Source organism: Mustela nivalis, assembly GCF_964662115.1.
Source record: "Mustela nivalis genome assembly, chromosome: 1".
Taxonomy (NCBI): domain Eukaryota; kingdom Metazoa; phylum Chordata; class Mammalia; order Carnivora; family Mustelidae; genus Mustela; species Mustela nivalis.
The window spans coordinates 90,899,984-90,918,430 of record NC_139020.1 but is presented as its reverse complement, the minus strand read 5'-3'; the positions used below and the strand labels follow the sequence as shown (position 1 = coordinate 90,918,430).

Here is an 18,447-nt window from a genome sequence, read left to right as displayed (position 1 = left end):
ATTAAGAAATCGTCTGAAAAGTAAGTGAACCAATTTTAACAAATAAGTTAGAAGATTATAAAATGATTCATCTTGGGGCGCCTGGGTGGCTCAGTGGGTTAAGCCGCTGCCTTCGGCTGGGGTCATGATCTCAGGGTCCTGGGATCGAGTCCCATATCGGGCTCTCTGATCAGCAGGGAGCCTGCTTCCCTCTCTCTCTGCCTGCCTCTCCATCTACTTGTGATTTCTCTCTGTCAAATAAATAAAATCTTAAAAAAATAAATAAAATGATTCATCTTAAAACTTACATTATCTAGATTAATATCAGATATGTAAAGGATTCCAGTATGGATTTGGACTGTGGCTCATGCATTGGCAATCCTTTTACTATGACTCCTTAATTAAAATGACTTTCAGGAACCAACTTTAATTCCAGTGAAGTTTGCCCTGAGTGATTCCTGTGGCAGTGTGCTATGGCTTGCCCAAATCTCTCACTTGTCTATATGTATTAAATTAGGTAAAAGGGATTATGGGCCAATGAATATTATGATAATAATAACTACTTTTAGTGGAGTGATTTTTTGATGTCAATCACCATACTAGGCACTTTACATTTATTACTTTACTTGACTTACCCACTAATCCTATTATTGTCTTCACTTTACTGATGGGGACCTGACGCTCAGACCAGTTAGGTCACCCAAGTTCACACAATAGTAAATGGTAGAACCACATAAAATCCAAGTGCCTTTAGTGTCAGAATCTTCCCTTTCTTCCCCTAACCCTTGGCCTCAGATATTCTTCCTGCATGGATTGGCCCGTCACATAATGATTTCATGTTAGATCTCAGGAATTTACCATCATATCTGCCACCATCAGAACTGATAAAGCGCTCCTGACATTGACATTTATAGCATCCTAAATAGCTGATGCAGAGTTGGGTACAGCAGGCTTCTCCACTCTCACATTCATCAGGGTCTTCAGAGAACAAGGACATTTCTATTATTTAAGAGTTAGGAGTTGAACCAACCAAGAGAAGTGCCCATAAGCCACACTTTCAAGTTACAACTGTTCTCCTAATCATTTTCTGTTTCTCAGGTTATGCAGTACAAACATCAAAGAAACTATAACACAAAAAGACTGAGGCCCAAATTTAGATTTATGGTTCTTGCATGCTTCTCCTATGCTTGTTGTTTATTTTTAAAATATGTAAATAATCTCCAAATGCATTTATAAGCCCAAGAAGAGAGGTATCTGCTATTTTCCCAGTTTAAAAAGCAATCTGACTGAATCAACAGAGAACCTGCAGAATAACAACAACAAAAACAACTTTAGAAGAGCAAAAAAATTCCATTTGGTGAGCATTTCATAGCTGCAAAGAGGAGGTAGTCTTAGCCTTCGTAATGTGTTAGCTCTTCTAGAACTTCAGAAGAAAGAGCATTCCCAAGCAAAAGAAATCCATGAGATTGGCAAGAGAAGGGGTAACTACAATTAGGACAGAGGGCAGAAAATAACTGTAAATATATTTTAAATGATGGAATATTTCAGGGCATTTGCTTGAACTCTTTGATGATGCTTTGACTCGATGGATGAGTGGAATCTGGGGGGTTTTATCATCACCAGTGACACCATTACCCCGGCATGTCCTATCAGATAAACACTTTTCTAAGTGATGGTCTTTAAGTCTCCTTTGACACCACTACTCTAGAATTCTACAATCCTGAATGTTGTTTCCTAAGACATGATTGTCTGGAGGAAATTAAACATGCATCAGAAGGTGTCAAATTGAAAGCTTACAGCTACAAAATAATTTTGTGGTGATCATTTCTAACATAATTGGCTAAGGAGTAGGGACAGACTCTTTGCCCCCTTTTTCCTTAGGTAGACACTTGGGGTTGTCTGGTCAGGATTTTTGGCTATCCTTGGTTCAGTTTGACTCCCTCTGTTTGTTGAGCTGTAAAATTGAGTAGCCTGCAGCCCTGACTTTACTAAATTTCACTGTTCTGTAACTACATGAACAGCCACAGATATAAAAGTTCAGTGTATCAATTAACCTTGGAAAGGGTACCAGTGTAAGAAATGCAGATAAGAAAAAAGAGAGAGAGAAAAATACAATCAATCAGCCAAGGTGAAGGGTCACCATAAAATATCTAAATGAGGGTCATTTGGACATAAAACACTCTTCCTCCTGCCAAATGTCATAGTAGTGCTGCTCACAAAATTCTAGATGATATTTTTGCCTTTTTTAAAATATTAAACCTTCCTATGTCCTTTGATTTAGGAGCATGGATATAGGGAACCAAAACTCTTTTTAAAAACTCAGTTTCATTTCATCTAAAACATTGTCCTTTATGGTTTTGTTTTGTTTTGTTTTGTTTTTAATTTCAAGATTTTTTAAAGTCTTCTCAGGTACCACTAGAGCCTTTAAACATCCCGGTCTCAGGATTCCCTGTTCTCAACTAGCAAGGAGCAAAACCACATCATATAACTGGAAAATTAGTTCCTCAGTCTGACTATCATTTTATGATCCATTTCAAATTCTTCTTCTATTATCATTTGTGTGGGGTTATTTCTAACTTGTCTAATCTATAACACTCTCGGTCTGGAACTCACCTGAAACCCCATCCTTTCTACACCATAAGCCTTTCTTAAAATGCCTTCTGTCCTCAACTTTTGCATCACCTGTTTTCCAAATTTCTTGATTTTTTAAAAAATCTTATTTGGTGAGATTTTGCTTGCTTATTTTTCCCTTTTGATTTTCCTCATGTCTATTCTTTCCTACACAGGTCAATATGCCAGATATTGCAATGTAACAGAGAAATGCACCTGTACATAAAAATTGAGCCCTAATAAAAAACAGAACATCAATTGTAACCAAGCAAAACAATTTGACATTTTAGCTCTAATTTCAGAAAAGCATCCAAAGTAAACCGTAAAAGAACTTGAGTTTCTGTATTTGTTCTTCATATATAACTGCTGAATAAAGCTCCAAAGGTTAGAAATTTTAAAAAAAGTATTTCCTAGGGGTGCCTGGGTGGCTCAGTGAGTTAAATGGCCAACTCTTGATTTTGACTCAGGTCATGTTCTCAGGGTTATGGGATCAGGCACTGCACTGGGGGCCACAGGGGTGGGGGTGGGGGAGTCTGCTTGAGATTCTCTCCCTCTCCCTCTGCCCCACCCCCTGCTTATATGGTCTTTCTAAAATAAATAAATAAATAAATAAATCTTAAACAAATATTTTCTAATAATTGCCAATAAAATTGGCAATAATAAAATTTGCATTTGGGTAAGGCTGAACATTTTCAGATTGGATGACTGATTTTCACATTTATTTGTATATTCAAATATATTTTAAAAAGTTAATCTTGAAATAAGCTAAAAATTATTTAATTTCCTTTATGCATGAATGTTTTTACAAAGCATCCATGGCTTTAATCTGTTCTCAGGCAAATAAACAAAGTATGTATATGTATACTCTGAACAAATCATTGCCTTTACTCTAATGAACATTTGGACTTAAGGAATGTGTATTATTTATTGTTAGAAGTGAAATAAACTTGAGCCATAAACAACATAACATCATGTTGACTGCTGAAATATCGTAAATTTGCACTACTTCACATTTTGACCCTGGCAGATTTTTTTTTTTTTTTTTTTTTTTTTAGCTATAAATAAAAGCTTTACTGAATTGTACTTTTCAAAGAATAAGGAAAGACCAGGTTGTAAGTTGCAGAGGTTTAGCAAAATTCCAGTTTCTCTTATTCAATAGTCAAAATAGGAAGATAGGTAAGAAGGAACAAAGGGAGGGAAGGAGGGAGGAAAGAAGAAAGCCCTTTATATTTTTCAGAGATAAAAACATTAGCAAGATAGAAAAATATAAACCTATTTTTCATTACATAAAAATTGGCAAGCGAAGCAACTGGTTTCCTTAAGTTAACCACCATAGACTGGGAAAAATGCAGAAAACAATGTTGGATCAAGAAATACATATAACGGGAGCGCCTGGGTGGCTTAGTGGGTCAAGCCTCTGCCTTCAGCTCGGGTCATGGTCCCGGGGTCCTGGGATCGAAACCCACGTCGGGCTCTCTGCTGAGCGGGGAGCCTACTTCCCCCTCTCTCTGCCTGCCTCTCCGCCTACTTGTGATCTCCGTCTGTTAAATAAATTTTAAAAAATTAAAAAAAAAAAAAAAAGAAATACATATAACGGGGCGCCTGGATAGCTCAGTGAGTTAAAGCCTCTGCTTTCAGCTCAGGTCATGATCCCAAGTTCCTGGGATCGAGCCCCACATCGGGCTCAGCTGGAAGCCTGCTTCTCTCTCCCCCATTTCCCCTGCCTGTGTTCCCTCTCTCACTGTGTCTCTATCAAATAAATAAATAAAATCTTAAAAAAAAAAAAGAAATACATATAATGACATTGTTTTGGTTAAATAATTTATGAAGCCAGAATACTTCAAGATCACTTTAAGTTCACTCTGTCACATTATAGTGCAAAAAAAAAAAAAAAAGATTTCAAATACTTAGACCTCAGAAATTCACCTCTTCTTTTATGATACTTCAATTTGTCTCTAATCATATTGAGTAGTATGAAATGGTCAAAGATTTTTAAATAATCATATTAAGATTTTTAAGAATGGTGACTTAAAGTATCAAAAAAGAAAACAAGCTAATATGGTATCAGAATTCCTGAATAATGGCAAATCACTTTAAGGGCTTATAGATCCTCTCTGAACCAAAACACATGGTAATACAATCTATCCCTATTTTTAGCAGATATTCTTTTTTCTCAGAAGCTCTAGATTAAACATTTCATATGGAACAATGTTAGGGTGGAGTTTATTCTTAGTTTCCCATATGATAAAAGTTCTAATAATATGTTGGAAAAGTTATACACTAAGAATGGGTTTGAATTTGGATTTCCAAAGAATAATATCTTTTAAAGTTTTCTTTTGGAATGTAGCTACTTGCCATATCAAAGATGAACATGCACCCAAATCATCACCAAGTTAAAAATCAATGCAGATTGTTTAGTTTCTGCTTGAGGTAGAGTAGGGTATGTGTGTTGTTTGAATTACAAATTACATTACATGGTTTGGTAGGCCTTGCAATATTTTCATGACATAAACTATTAAATCCATATATTTTGTTAGCGTGTTTCAAATCTCCTTTAACTTCAAAGTAACTGTCTAAAGGTAATGATGTCTTCTGTCAAGTAATCTTTCTTTTGCATTTGTCCAGTAGCCAGAGATACCATTCCATTTACTTCTTGCAATTTTCATATTACAGCTGTAAGTATGTATTAGAGAGGAAAGGGCTAAATGAATCCTGGGCAAATTCTGAAGATGACATTTATCATACATTATCTATGCCTGCTTTCCCATCTGAATTAAGCTGGTATCTACGGTTGCAGGAAAAATCCCCCCAACCCCCTGCCCAAGTACACGTTCACAATGATGGGAACAACCATCATTGTTCTTTTCACAGCTATTGACAATTTCCAATACAAACCCTTTCCAAAACAAACAAAAGAGAGTTATTAGCATAACAACAGAGAAACCTGAATATCTGTCAATAATGGGTACATTCTCTGTTAAGAGGATGACAAACTTCATTGGAAATTTATCAACACTCTACACATATAAAAATAAAAGTCTAAAAACTATTAGTCATTGTAAATGACTATACCACACTGAAATACTAATAAACCTGTAAATAATGTTAAATTGATGAAGTGATACAAAAAAGTAATGAGTCCACCAGTGGTTATTACACTCTTGTTGAAAGACAGTTACCTCGGGAATTTATAGTATTTCTAGGATATTAAAAAATATGCATATTGAATCAATGATCAGAACGCAAATAGGTTGTATGCCAATTGACACATCTGTTCTCCAGCTAATGGTATGTTATTATCTGTCCTTTTTAGAGGCTATAAGTACATGAAAATACTGTTAAAAATAGCTTTAGAACAAAAGCGGGAACACAAAAGCAATGAATGAGCTGATCATATGTAACTAGTATCATGCTGATGTGCTAATCAGCTTTGATGCTCATGAGCATCGCTTACTATATAAACATACGATTACTTTGAAAAACAATTTGCTGATCCCAGTACATGCTACTAATTGGAAGCATTTGGGGGGACTTAGGTCTCATCATATGGATACCAACTGTCCTGGGCACACAGGCACTATAATCCATCATATTCTTATGAGAAAATGAGAAATAAAGAATGCTTCGAATCAATGTTAAAATATGGAATTGGTGGGTTGCCTTGGTGGTCCAGTTGGTTGAGCATCCAACTCTTGATTTCAGCTCAGGTCATGATCTCAGGTTGTGAGATCCTGTGCCGGCATCAGGCTCTGCACTCTTCCCCCTGCTCTCTCTCTTCTCAAATAAATAAATAAAATCTTTTAAAAATATGGAATTTGGGTACTCTGCTATTTTCACCATTGACCACTATTGTTCTTCATTTGTGTTGCTTGGACAAACCTCTTCTTAATGAGAGTGTCCACATTGGTTCATTCCTTACATTCTTAACACCTGAAGAAGACAGGAAAGAACAGGATGAGGGCGCTTGTGACTGTGGCACTCCTTTACTACCATTCAAACTGCCTAGATATCTGCCATAGTTCCTGTACAGTAATAGCACAGACCCTCCCTGATCCCCAACCTCTACTCTACAGTAGGCAGCTGTCTTATGTGCTCCCAGAGCATGCAGGGCCCATCCCTGTTATTGTGCTCCTCCTCCTGTGCCATCATCATCTTGCATTACTGAACTCATAACAGATGTTCTAAAATGGGTTTTAAGTGATTGAATAAACAAAAGAAGGATTATGCTAATCAAGTTATTATTGAAAATAAGAACCCCTTTGGGTTTAGAAACAGTTACTTTAGCACAGAGGAAAATTAGAAACCTAAAGGAAAGATTGAAATAATGGAGAGAACTGATATTTTTACAATACGTTAACATATATTCTTTAGGGAGACATTTTAAATTTGGGGTCATATTCTTGTTATTTCCTGCAGACAATATAGTTCTAGGACTGCTGGTGGTAATTTAATTTAAATATAAATTACACTGTTGTAAGCTTATTAAAAAATGCATGGGACTAAAAAGTGCATACTTACATCTATAATTGCCCATTAGAAGTAAGCTGAGATTTTGCGTTCTTGATACAGGTGTAAATAATTTTTCAACCAACTTACTTTAATATATATATATATATATATATATATATATATATATATATATACATATACACTTTTAAAAAACTTTAAAAAATGATCCTTTTAATTTCTCACAGTAGTAATCGTTACTACTCAACATATTAAATATACGTTAAATATGTATAGAATTTAAGTTCAACTATACACTGCTTGATAATTTGGGGGTAGGGCTTAACCATGCTGGATCTGTAATCTTCCCATTTCTAATCACAAAATGGTAACAGTTCATTTATAGCACTCCACGGAGATTTAATGTTTATGTTATACAGGGTTTGAGAGCCTCTGAGGAGAAATTATATAAGTCCAAAATATTGTTTTCCTAGGGAAAAGGTAGGACAATCTTTTCCTAGAATGTACTTTTATCTGAAGGACACATAATTCATTCGTAAACATCACCATGTTCTGAAAACACTTACTCCACCTACAGGTTTTGAAGCAACTCAAAACACCAGTTTTCACCAAGAAAGTTTTCTATGTCAGTTAGTAAATATTGAGGTCTGGTGAGAGCTACATAAAGAACTTAGCCAAATAGTCACATAAGGGACATAAATGTAAAAATATACTTCTACCAAATGTATTCAACTCTGGGGCAAATTGCTTTCCCAAGTAAATTCTGCAGAAAGCCTGTACCTCATAAGTCATTAGCAATAATGGCCCCCTCTTTCATGATAATGGAAAATGCACAGTCAGATTGCAAGAGATTTTATTTTATACACTTGTAAGGTATACTCATCTCCTAAACCCCTGGCTGCATTGAAAAGTCAAAATATTAATAAGAAAGAAAAACCCATCCACATTTCTGCTTGAAAGGACTCCTCAGGGCACTGGGAGAAAAGATTCACTCAGAAGTTGTATCCTAATTAGTAGTTAATTCTTCTTCCCTGTCTTATTTAGTTTGCTCTTTAAAAGACAAATATCAGCATAGCAAAACTGCCTTGTCTTTAAGCAATAGAAATAAACCATCAGGCCTCAAAGTTACATTAACAATCCAAGCATTAAAGAAACATAGTATTTTGTGCAACAGAAGAGAATGGAGAATTTAGTGACCTTAAGAATGTCTCTTCATGAGAAATCTTCAAGAAGAACACACAATTATTTATTCTATCACTATCATTATTCTTCATCCTTGATGTTTATAAAAAATAAAAAATTATATTAAAAAAAAATAAATTGATAAGTAGATATACAACATAGACAAATACATGAGAAAGTTGAAAGGACAGTGTGTTTGGAGCCTAAAGACCCCAGTTCAAGTCTCAGAGCTGGCACTTACTAATTTTGTGTCATTGAGTTTTTGTCTTTGACATTGAATTTATAGTTCCCTAAGGTGTGAACTGGGAAGAGCATCTTTGGAACTGAAACTGGAAACCAGCAATTCTGTTTGGGGCCTGCCAAGTTTGTAATGTCTATCAGTCAAGCAAGTGGAGATGTTGAGTACATATTTTGATATATTCACATGTAGTTAAAGGAACAAGAGAAATGAAATATAAGTTGGACATTGAGAGAAGGGGCAGGGATAGAGAGGAAAACCAGGAAAATGTGAAAACATGAATGAGAAGGAAAGTGTTTCAAGAAAAACAGGGGTTAATCCAGTGTGTTGAATGCTGCTGAGAGGTTACCTAAGATAAAAACCAGAGACGTCGATAAGCTGTCTGGCAAGAGGGAAGTTACCTGTGATTATGGTTGGGTAGAGATGGAGATCTGATTAGTCAGGGACAATGAGAGAGTGCAAGAAGAGGAGGGAACAATGGGTAATTGATGAAAAATTTTGATGTGAAGGGGATCAGATTGAAACTGCAGTAGGGAGTAGGCTCATAGGAGGGTACCTTAAAGATAGGAGATACTGGACCAAGTTGACATGCTGATGAGCATGATCCGTTAAATAACTGCAATCAATAGCAAAGATATTGAGACAACAAGAGAGAATGGAATCTGAAGTATAGTAGAGAAGATGGCCTTTGGTAGTCCTAGGACCATGTCCTTTATATTAACAGTGGTGAAATCTTTTTCATGAGATTCTATGGGGGTATTTTCAGTCAATCATTAACTCGACTGGTATTTGAGTCCTCTTCCTTGATGATGTATGAAACAAGGTGAGAATAAAGGCAAAAGGGAGGAGGTGTAAAAATTTGGAAAAGAAAGAGAAGGTGTAAGCATTCATTTTGTTGAGAATATAAATAGACCTATTCTGATAGTATAGATTGGTCCAGTCATGCTGCATAATCATTTCAAATTTATGGTCCTGAATTTAAAGTAAAACTAGTTAACATGGTTGTGTTTGAACACAATAATTAGCCTCTAAGGTATAAACATGAAGTAGAGAAAGAAGGTAAGAAGTCACTAAGAGAAAGGTAGGGTCTAAAGATGAAATAAAATGTATTGTTGACATACCATGATTACATGAGAAGCAGAAATGGAGAAATCAGCCAAAGAAATAAGAAAAAAAAATTCTGTTATTTGAAAACAGAGGGAAGAAGAAGCATTTGAGAAATACTGAAGTTGAGAACATAGAATTGGAAGGAATTTGTATCAGACAGTTTTAAACTTAGTGAAGTATGGAGTGTATTATTTATCTAAAGTTTAAGCAGTGGACCAATGGAAAAGACGTGAAAACAAAATAGCTGCCATAGTTATTAATAGCAGCTAATAATTCATCATGGTAAAATTTTAATATATTTATATATATTATTATATATTTAATATATTTATATTATTATATATTTAATATATTTATATTATTATATATTTAATATATTTATAAAATATAAATTTTATATTTTTATGAGATATATTAAATTTATAAGAGATATATTTTATAAGAGATATATTAAATTGCATAACTGAGGCTAGGTGAGGAAAGACTAAGGTTAGATGGCAAGGATCATTTTGTTTTGAGAAAAAAGAAGGAAGGTAGAGGGATGAGCCAGTGAAAGAGAATGCAGTGAGAATGAGCATAAGAATGCAGTGAGAAGAGGCGTGCTGAAAATGAACAGAAACAAGAAAGGGAGAAGGGCTGATGGGAAATGTATGCATTAGAGTATCCAATGTGTCAGGTGTGGTACTTCAAGACTCCTTGAGTTTTACATTGGAGCTATTAGTGTTCAATAAATATTGCATAGCAGAGATGATGAAGGTAGGCAGACTCTTCACAAAGGATAGCTGTGGGTCCAGAAGAGCCCCAAGTCACAAGACCTGAGGCAGTCCTTGCTAGCTACATTGTGGTTTATTATGCCGAATGTTTTCTATCAATTCTGGGCCCTTGTTTCCTCAAACTGCAATGAGGGTGTGAGACTTCTAAGATCCCACTCCCCTCCCCCCCACCAACAAGCTTACTGGATCTGTTTATTCTTTTTTTTTTTAATATAATTTTATTTTTTCAGTGTTCCAAGATTCATTGTTTATGCACCACACCCAGTACTCCATGCGATACTTGCCCTCCACAATACCCACCACCACTCACCCATAGCCCCCATACCCCTCCCCTCCAAAACCCTCAGTTTGTTTCTCAGAGTCCACAGTCTCTCATGGAAATCTGATTTCCCCCAACTCCCTTCTCCTAACACCTTCTCCTAATGTCCTCCGTGTTCTTTCTTATGCTCCACAAGTAAGTGAGACCATATGATAATTGACTCTCTAAGATCCCACTCTTACCCACCCCCATGGAAAACATTTTCAGGAGCTTCTGCTTTGATAACTTATTCAATGTGGTTCTTTTTTTTAATTATTATTCTTGTTTAATAGTTATAAAATGCTACACATTTTGTGGGCTTCTTTTGCTGCCACTTACTGGAACTCTGCTTTCCCTCAGCTTCCAGCTCAGAGCCAGGGTGGAAGGCACAAATGAAAGAACCCATTGTGTTCCCACAGTGATGGCGGCAGGGAGCCAGCCCTTCAGCATGCTTATTCATATCTGTAGAAAAAAGATATACAGCAACTATGTCTTCAGAACTCAAATTAAGATTTATCTGTAAACTACAAAAATTATCTGAAGTATTCTCTTTCTTTCAACCCTAGACATCAAGCATAACAGTAAAATACCACATAAGTACCATATTTGCAAGTAAACTAACTGCTAATGATATTGATTTAAATGTTGGTCTTATGCTCTCAAACGCTTCTGAGAACCTACTAATATTTATTAATTGGGAGAAAGAAAAGGAAATAACTAAAAAATATACTCTATCTTTCCCCTAATACTACAGGTAGAAGTCATTGTAATTTGCCTTTGGAAATATACATCACATTCTCCTTTCCTCTTAAATATTTATTTATTTATTTATTTGAGAGAAAATACACCTACACACATAAATGGAGGGGGGGAGGTAAAGGGAGAGAATCTTTAAGTAGACTCTCCGTGAGCACAGAGCCCCACGTGGAGCTCCATCTCATGTCGCATGAGATCATCTGAGCTGAAACTAAGAGTTAGACACTGAATCAGTTGAGCCCCTCAGATGCCCCAGTCATATATAACACATTCTTAACCTGATTTAAGGTAAACAGGACATGTGGACAAGGGAGAATTGGGGTCTTCATATGTAGCAATCCATGGCGTATGCTCTACCTGAATGCCCTGGGGCAGTGCCATTTAAAAAAGAATGCCCTCTCTTTCTCCTGACACTGAGAGCCAGTTCCATTCAGTGCAACTTCTTTCTAAGATTTTTTTTTTTTTTTAATTAACATGACAGACAGATCACAAGTAGGTAGAGAAGCAGGCAGAGAGAGAGGGAGAAGCAGGCTCCCTGCTGAGCAGAGAGCCTGATGTGGGGCTCAATCCCAGGACTCTGGGATCATGACCTGAGCCTAAGGCAGCAGCTTAACCCACTGAGCCACCCAGGAGCCCCTCAGTGCAACTTCTTTCTATAACTCAAGTAGTCTCTGCTCCTTCCCTTCATGTCGCTAGGTCTTAACATCATTTTTCCTGATTCATACTTCCTCCTGTACTATTCTGTGTGTTATCTCCACACATATCTATCTATCTATATATATATATGTATATATTTGTCAATTCTCCACAAATATTTGGTAAGATCCTATTCTGTGCCAGAAAAGTTAAGCAAAAGCTATGTGAACAGAGGACCAAAGCAGAAATGTTCTCTGTCAGAAAGGTATATGAACACAATCAACAGAAAATTGTATCTTAGTTTTGGTTTAAAGAAAAAAAGAAACAACTAAACAGTAATTTTTTTTAAGATTTTATTTATTTATTTGACAGAGAGAGAGAGAGTGAGAGAGGGAACACAGCAGGGGGAGTGGGAGAAGCAGGATTCCTACAGAGCAGGGAGCCTGATGTGGGGCTCCATTCCAGGACCCTGGATCATGACCTAGGCCAAAGGCAGATGCTTATCAACTGAGCCACCCAGGTGCCCCTAAACAGTAATTTTTGTATCTGATTCTTTTTCAGTTTCTCAAAGTGTTTATCCATCCCATAAGTCAGAAAATATTTTGGTATTTTCATAATTAATCCAAATAAACTCTTTCTCATTTCATGAAAATGTCATGATAAAAATGAAGGATTCTGTGATTTCTCCGAAGTTAATAAAACAAAGACTGTCCCACAGGAATGATTTCAGTTATTAGCTCTGGTTATGGAGTAATTTGTCACTTTCATCTTTGAATTGAAATATGTCTGTTTTGCTATTTCTAGGAAAAAGAAACATGTAACCTTGTATTTATAGTTTCTTTCTTTTTGGTTTTAATTATTTCTAACTTCTGAGAACACTCATTTGCACATACTTGCATTTCAAAGGTTATCCCCCACCTTCTGTAGGCTATAATAAAAAAAAAAAAAAAAACCCTGTGTAGTTATGGAAGATTTTGAATATTAATTCTGGAATTCACCTCATAATGAGAAACAGAAAACAAAAGGCACTAATTCTGAAATTATACCAGACCATTTTTTTTTTGGTAACTAAAAATTTCACAGAGTTTTCATAGTTTCATAAAAATACCTTTCAGAACAATCAAATAAAATATAAATGTTCTTTTTAAAGCATAAATGAAAACATCTTTCTCCTAGCTGTTCTGACTATTCAAAACTGAATTACCACAAAATATCAAACAATTACACAATTAAGCCATCAGTTTCAACCTCCTACCTCCACAGGCCTTTTTGTCGTTAGACAACTGGTACCCTGGGCAACAGACACACCTGGTCACACCATTCTCATTCTGACAGATGTGGGCACATCCATGCCCACCTGTGCAGGGATCCATCTCTGAAAGCAATTAAACAGTGAACGTTTATAATTCATTAACTTCAGAAAGACACACAAAGTGGAAGGAAGGGTGGAGAAGGTAAGGAGGGAACTGGGACCATGGGGCTTCTCATATAAAGATGGTAAGGACTCTGGCAAGTCTTTTCTCACTTTCAGATGGAACTGATTCCACAAAAAATTTCCCATTTTGTGATTTCAACTCCAAAATCTAAACAAATATAAACATGGATCAGGGCCAAAAGAAGAATTACTTTAATTCACTCTTCTCAAAAGCATGGCTTCTGCCCTCTGATACCCAAAGTTCAACAGAGTCAGCATGAACACTATATATCATACCCTTTTCCATTTTCTTCTTCTCTCTCAACCTTCTCTACTCCTTTGGGCATCCTAAAAGGCAAAAACCTCCTCTGGGTTACTTTTGCTTTTGGATAAACAACCACAGTGTGAGGAAAAGTCAGGCTGAAGCAACATGGGAGAGTCTTAGCCATAGCCGTCATGGAGATGGAATACATGTCAGATTTTCCAGGCTGAAATGAACCTTCTGTAGAACCTACAGTATAATGCTGAATAGAAGTGGCATGAACAGACATCATTAGCTTCTTCCTGATCTTAGGGGGAAAGACTTCAGGATTCACTATTAAGTGTAATGTTAGCTGTGTATGTGTGTGTGTGTGTGTGTTTTAAAGATTTTATTTTTATTTATTTGACACACAGATCACAAGTAGGCAGAAAGGCAGGCGCAGAGAGAGGAGGAAGCAGGCTCCCTGCTGAGCAGAGAGCCCGATGCGGGGCTCGATCCCAGGACCCTGGGATCATGACCTGAGCCGAAGGCAGAGGCTTTAACCCACTGAACCACTCAGGTGCCCCAGCTGTGTGTTTTTCACAGGTTCTCTTTATCAGCTTGAGGATGTAGTTTTCTATATCTAGTTTGTTGAGTTCTTTTATCATAAAAAGATGCTGGATTTTGTCAAGTGTTTTTTTTTTTTTTTCCCCTGCATCTAATGAAATAATCATGTAGTTTTTGTACTTAATTCTATTGATATGGTATATAGTATTAATTGATTTTCAGATGTTGAGCTAACCTTGTTTTCCTGAGATAAATCTTACTGGATCATGGTATATAATCCTTCTATATGTTGTTGGATTTGGTTTCCTAATATTTTGTTTAGGATTTTTACATCTACATTCATAAAACATGTTTGTCTGTGGTTTTCTTTCCTGTGATATGTTTGTCTGATATTGATATCAGGGTAATTTTGATTTCAGAGAATGAATTGGGAAGTGTTCTCTTCTCTTTTATATTTTTGAAGAGTTTGTAAAAAAATATGGAATAATTCTAAAATATTTGGTATAATTCACCATTGAAACTATCTGGGCCTGAGATTTCCTTTTTGGGTGCTTCAAAATTATTAATTTTATCTCTTTATGATAAATCTAACTGGATTTTTTACTTTTTTCAGAATCTAATTCTAGCAGTAATTGTCATTCTAGGAATTTGTTCATTTCATCTAAACTATGTAATTTGTTGTGATTCAGTTGTGTCTAGTATTACCTTTCATTTCTCTTTTTTAAAAAAAAATTTCCTAGGGTCAGCAGTGATGTTTACTCTTTCACTTTCGATCTTAGTTGTTTGAGTCTTCACTCTTTTTTCCTTTGCCAATCTAGCCAAAAGCTTGTCAACTGTGTTGACCTTTTTTTAAAACAACTTTTGGTTTTATTAATTTTCTTTCTTGTTTCTCTATCATCTACTTCATTAATTTATATACAAATCTTTACCTTCCTTCTTTTTTTACACTTCCATGTTCCCTTTCTCCTTATGTTACTTCTTACCAGTATGAGCTTTCTAAGAAACTCTCATATTTGAGTAAAACACACTGCAGAATTAGCGTGTCCTCCAACTTCACACAAAATAAAATTTGATAGACATTTTTGGTTTTGTTTTCTTTATTGCATCTGTATGTTTTGTCACAAGTTAAGATACTATGTAGCTACATTAATAACAGAAATTTAATTTATTTAATTTATATTGCCCACTACCAACTCTCAGGGCAATGGAATAGATAACTTCTCAGAACTCTGGAAAATGAGGGGTCATTCCCACCAGATACAAAATTACAAAGTAGATTGCAGTGATCTTCAATATGTTCTTCTCATTAGCCACTGTCTCTGGGAATGTCTTTTCTAAATGTACTTTAATCATCTATTGCCCTAGTGCCTTCTTGATGCCCAGGTCTCCAAATAAGGTTTACTCCTCCAGAAATTGACTAGATATAAACTCCCTATAGTAAGCCTTACTGCTATCAGAGGTCCCTTTTGTTTCAGGGACTGATTGTAACTGTAGCCTTAAGCCACTTGAATTAAGCATGGAAGAACTATAAAGCAAAACTTCTATAATGTAGAATTTGGTAAACCTTACAATTTTTATTCTCAACTGCAGGACACAGAAGGACATTTAAAAGTAGCATGTGGGACACAAGTAATATTTCCAGTCAAATTTATGATGTTTTTTGTGTAGAGTACCCTTTTATAGTAGCACTTAAACGGGACCTATTCAAATTCAGCTCATGATCATGAAAGAATAACCATGATTGTGTTTACCTTCTACCATAAACAACTAAAAAACTAGAGTAAAAATACATGAAACAACTGTAGATATTGGACAATAAACAGCACAAGAATGGGAACCCTGAGTGAAGAGGAAAAAAAGTAAGCTAAATTATTGTTTTGGGTTTTGCTAGAGACCATTTCTGGGTTACAGCACAGAAATAGAAACCAAAAGAGAGCTCAATGATCCTGCTAAATTAAAGAGACAAATCAGAGCTCATGATTATCAAGGAAATTAGAATTTGTGGAGTGCTAGAAGGGGCAGACAGAGGTGGGGAAGAAGAGTGTTATGTAGAGAGAAAAAACAAAAACAAAAATACAAAACACTCCAGAAATCTGTACCCTGATCCTCTTGAATCTTTGACTAAATATTATTGCATATCTAGACAGGGTAAATCTCCATGAGGCCAAGCAAGAACAAAGAAGAATTAAGGAAGCTGTAAGCCAAACAATTTCCAAAGCATACAGAGTGCCAGGAATCAGTTCTTAGCAGCCAGAGTGGGGAGATATTGTTTAACATATTGTAGCTTCAGTAAAGATCCCCAACGGACCATGACTCAATAGTAGAACCAATTTAACCCCAGAGTAAAGTTTATTCTAGATTTACCCTAACATTCAAAACATCATTTGAGGGGCGCCTGGGTGGCTCAGTGAGTTAAGCCGCTGCCTTCGGCTCAGGTCATGATCCCAGGGTCCTGGGATCGAGCCCCACATCGGGCTCTCTGCTCAGCAGGGAGCCTGCTTCCTCCTCTCTCTCTGCCTGCCTCTCTGCCTGCTTGTGATCTCTCTCTGTCAAATAAATAAATAAAATCTTTAAAATAAAAAAAAAAAAAAACAAAAAAAAAAACATCATTTGACAGATCAAACTGATCTGCGAGTAACTTAGCTTGGCATCCAGAAAGAAAGCGCAATACTTTTTAAAGGAGAACAAGAGCTAGCATTCAACAATGTAAAATGAATAATGTCCAAAATCCCATAAAAGGTTAATAAACATGTGAAAGTATAATCAAATATAACCCATATTCAGGAGAAAATTCATTTAATAAAAACAGAAATAATAGAGAGGATGATATCAGCAGATAAGGACATTAAAATAGCACTATAAATAAATTTAATATGCCTTATGGTTTAAAGAAAAATATGCATTTAATGAGAAGAACAATAGAAGGCATTAAAAAAAACTACCAAAGGGATCTTCTAGAGCAGAGGGATATAAAATCTGAAATAGAAAGTTCACTAACTGGTATTATCAGCAGATTACATAATTAGAAAATTATTGAACTAAAAATTTGGCAGTATAAATTATCCCAAATGAAGAGCAGCCAGAAAAAAAAGGACTAAGCAATTTAAATAAAGAAGTCTGGTGACCAGTTGAGCAATATTAAGCAGAGGATAGCAGGATAGAGGATAGAGAATAATTCGAATTTTGGAAAGAGATTCTCTAGTCAAAGGATTAGGAAAATGACAGTTTAACAAGACAGAAAACTTTCAGAAAATGACTGGCATGCTATAGCCAGACACCAAAGAAAAAAAAATCCGCACCTATAACACCACTGACTGAAGGGAGAACCTAGACTTTCCCCCTCAACAGGATGTAATTGGGTATTTCTTTTCCCCTTCCCACTGGGGTGACATCAGAGGAGGCAAATCAGAGAGTCAAGATTTCCACCACAATCTGATAATGAGGCCACCCTATCATGATGTCTATGAAAGCCACGTGAAAAGACTAAAAAGGCACACCTACACCTCCTGGCCAAGTGGTACCAGTAGAGAGCTAGAATTGGATCCTGCACAGAAGTAAAGAGGCATACACTTCCTACTTGTGAGTCATTAGAAGTCAGGTGGTGGTACACTTGGACTTCTACTCACAGTGAGCAGTAAAAGTGGTTTTCCTCTACCCTCTTTCCCCTTCCAGAATAGTGTCAAATGAAAGCATCTAAATATAAGGTTTATATAAGATCCAGAGTCTAGTAACATAATATGCAGGATTTCCAAGCTTCAGTAGAAAATTACTCATTATACCAAGAACTAGGAAGATCTCAAAAAGATTGAAAAAAATGAATCAAGAAATGCCAACACCAAGATTTTAGAGATGTTAGAATTATCTAATATTTTAAACAAGCCAACTAAAATTATTTTAATGAGGAATTACATACATGCTTGAAACAAATGAAATAATAGAGTCTCAGCAAAGAAATAGAAAATTTGAAGGATAACCTAATAGAAATTTGAGAACTGAAGAAGACAACTGAAAACCTCAAACGAGGGGCACCTGGGTGGCTCAGTGGGTTAAGCATCTGCCTTCAGCTCAGGTCATGATCTTGGGGTCCTGGGATCAAACCCTGTGTAAGGCTGCCTGCTTAGCAGGGAGTCTGCTTCTCTGCCTCCTTCTGCTCCTACCCCCAACTCATGCTATCTCTCT

At 36.1% G+C, this 18,447-nt stretch overlaps 1 protein-coding gene across 1 annotated transcript in view; it reads right to left on the bottom strand.

The window, feature by feature from the left end:
• Positions 1-339: 339 nt before the first annotated feature.
• The window catches only part of LOC309869798 (EGF-like and EMI domain-containing protein 1), a 509,737-nt gene continuing 491,629 nt past the window's right edge, over positions 340-18,447 (bottom strand). The window contains exons 2-4 of the mRNA XM_082741431.1: positions 13,302-13,421; positions 10,994-11,116; positions 340-957 (exon numbers count right to left, since the gene is read on the bottom strand). Coding sequence (XP_082597557.1) covers positions 758-957; positions 10,994-11,116; positions 13,302-13,419 — 441 coding nt within the window. The 5' untranslated portion in view covers positions 13,420-13,421 and the 3' untranslated portion in view covers positions 340-757. The remainder of the gene's footprint in view (positions 958-10,993; positions 11,117-13,301; positions 13,422-18,447) is intronic.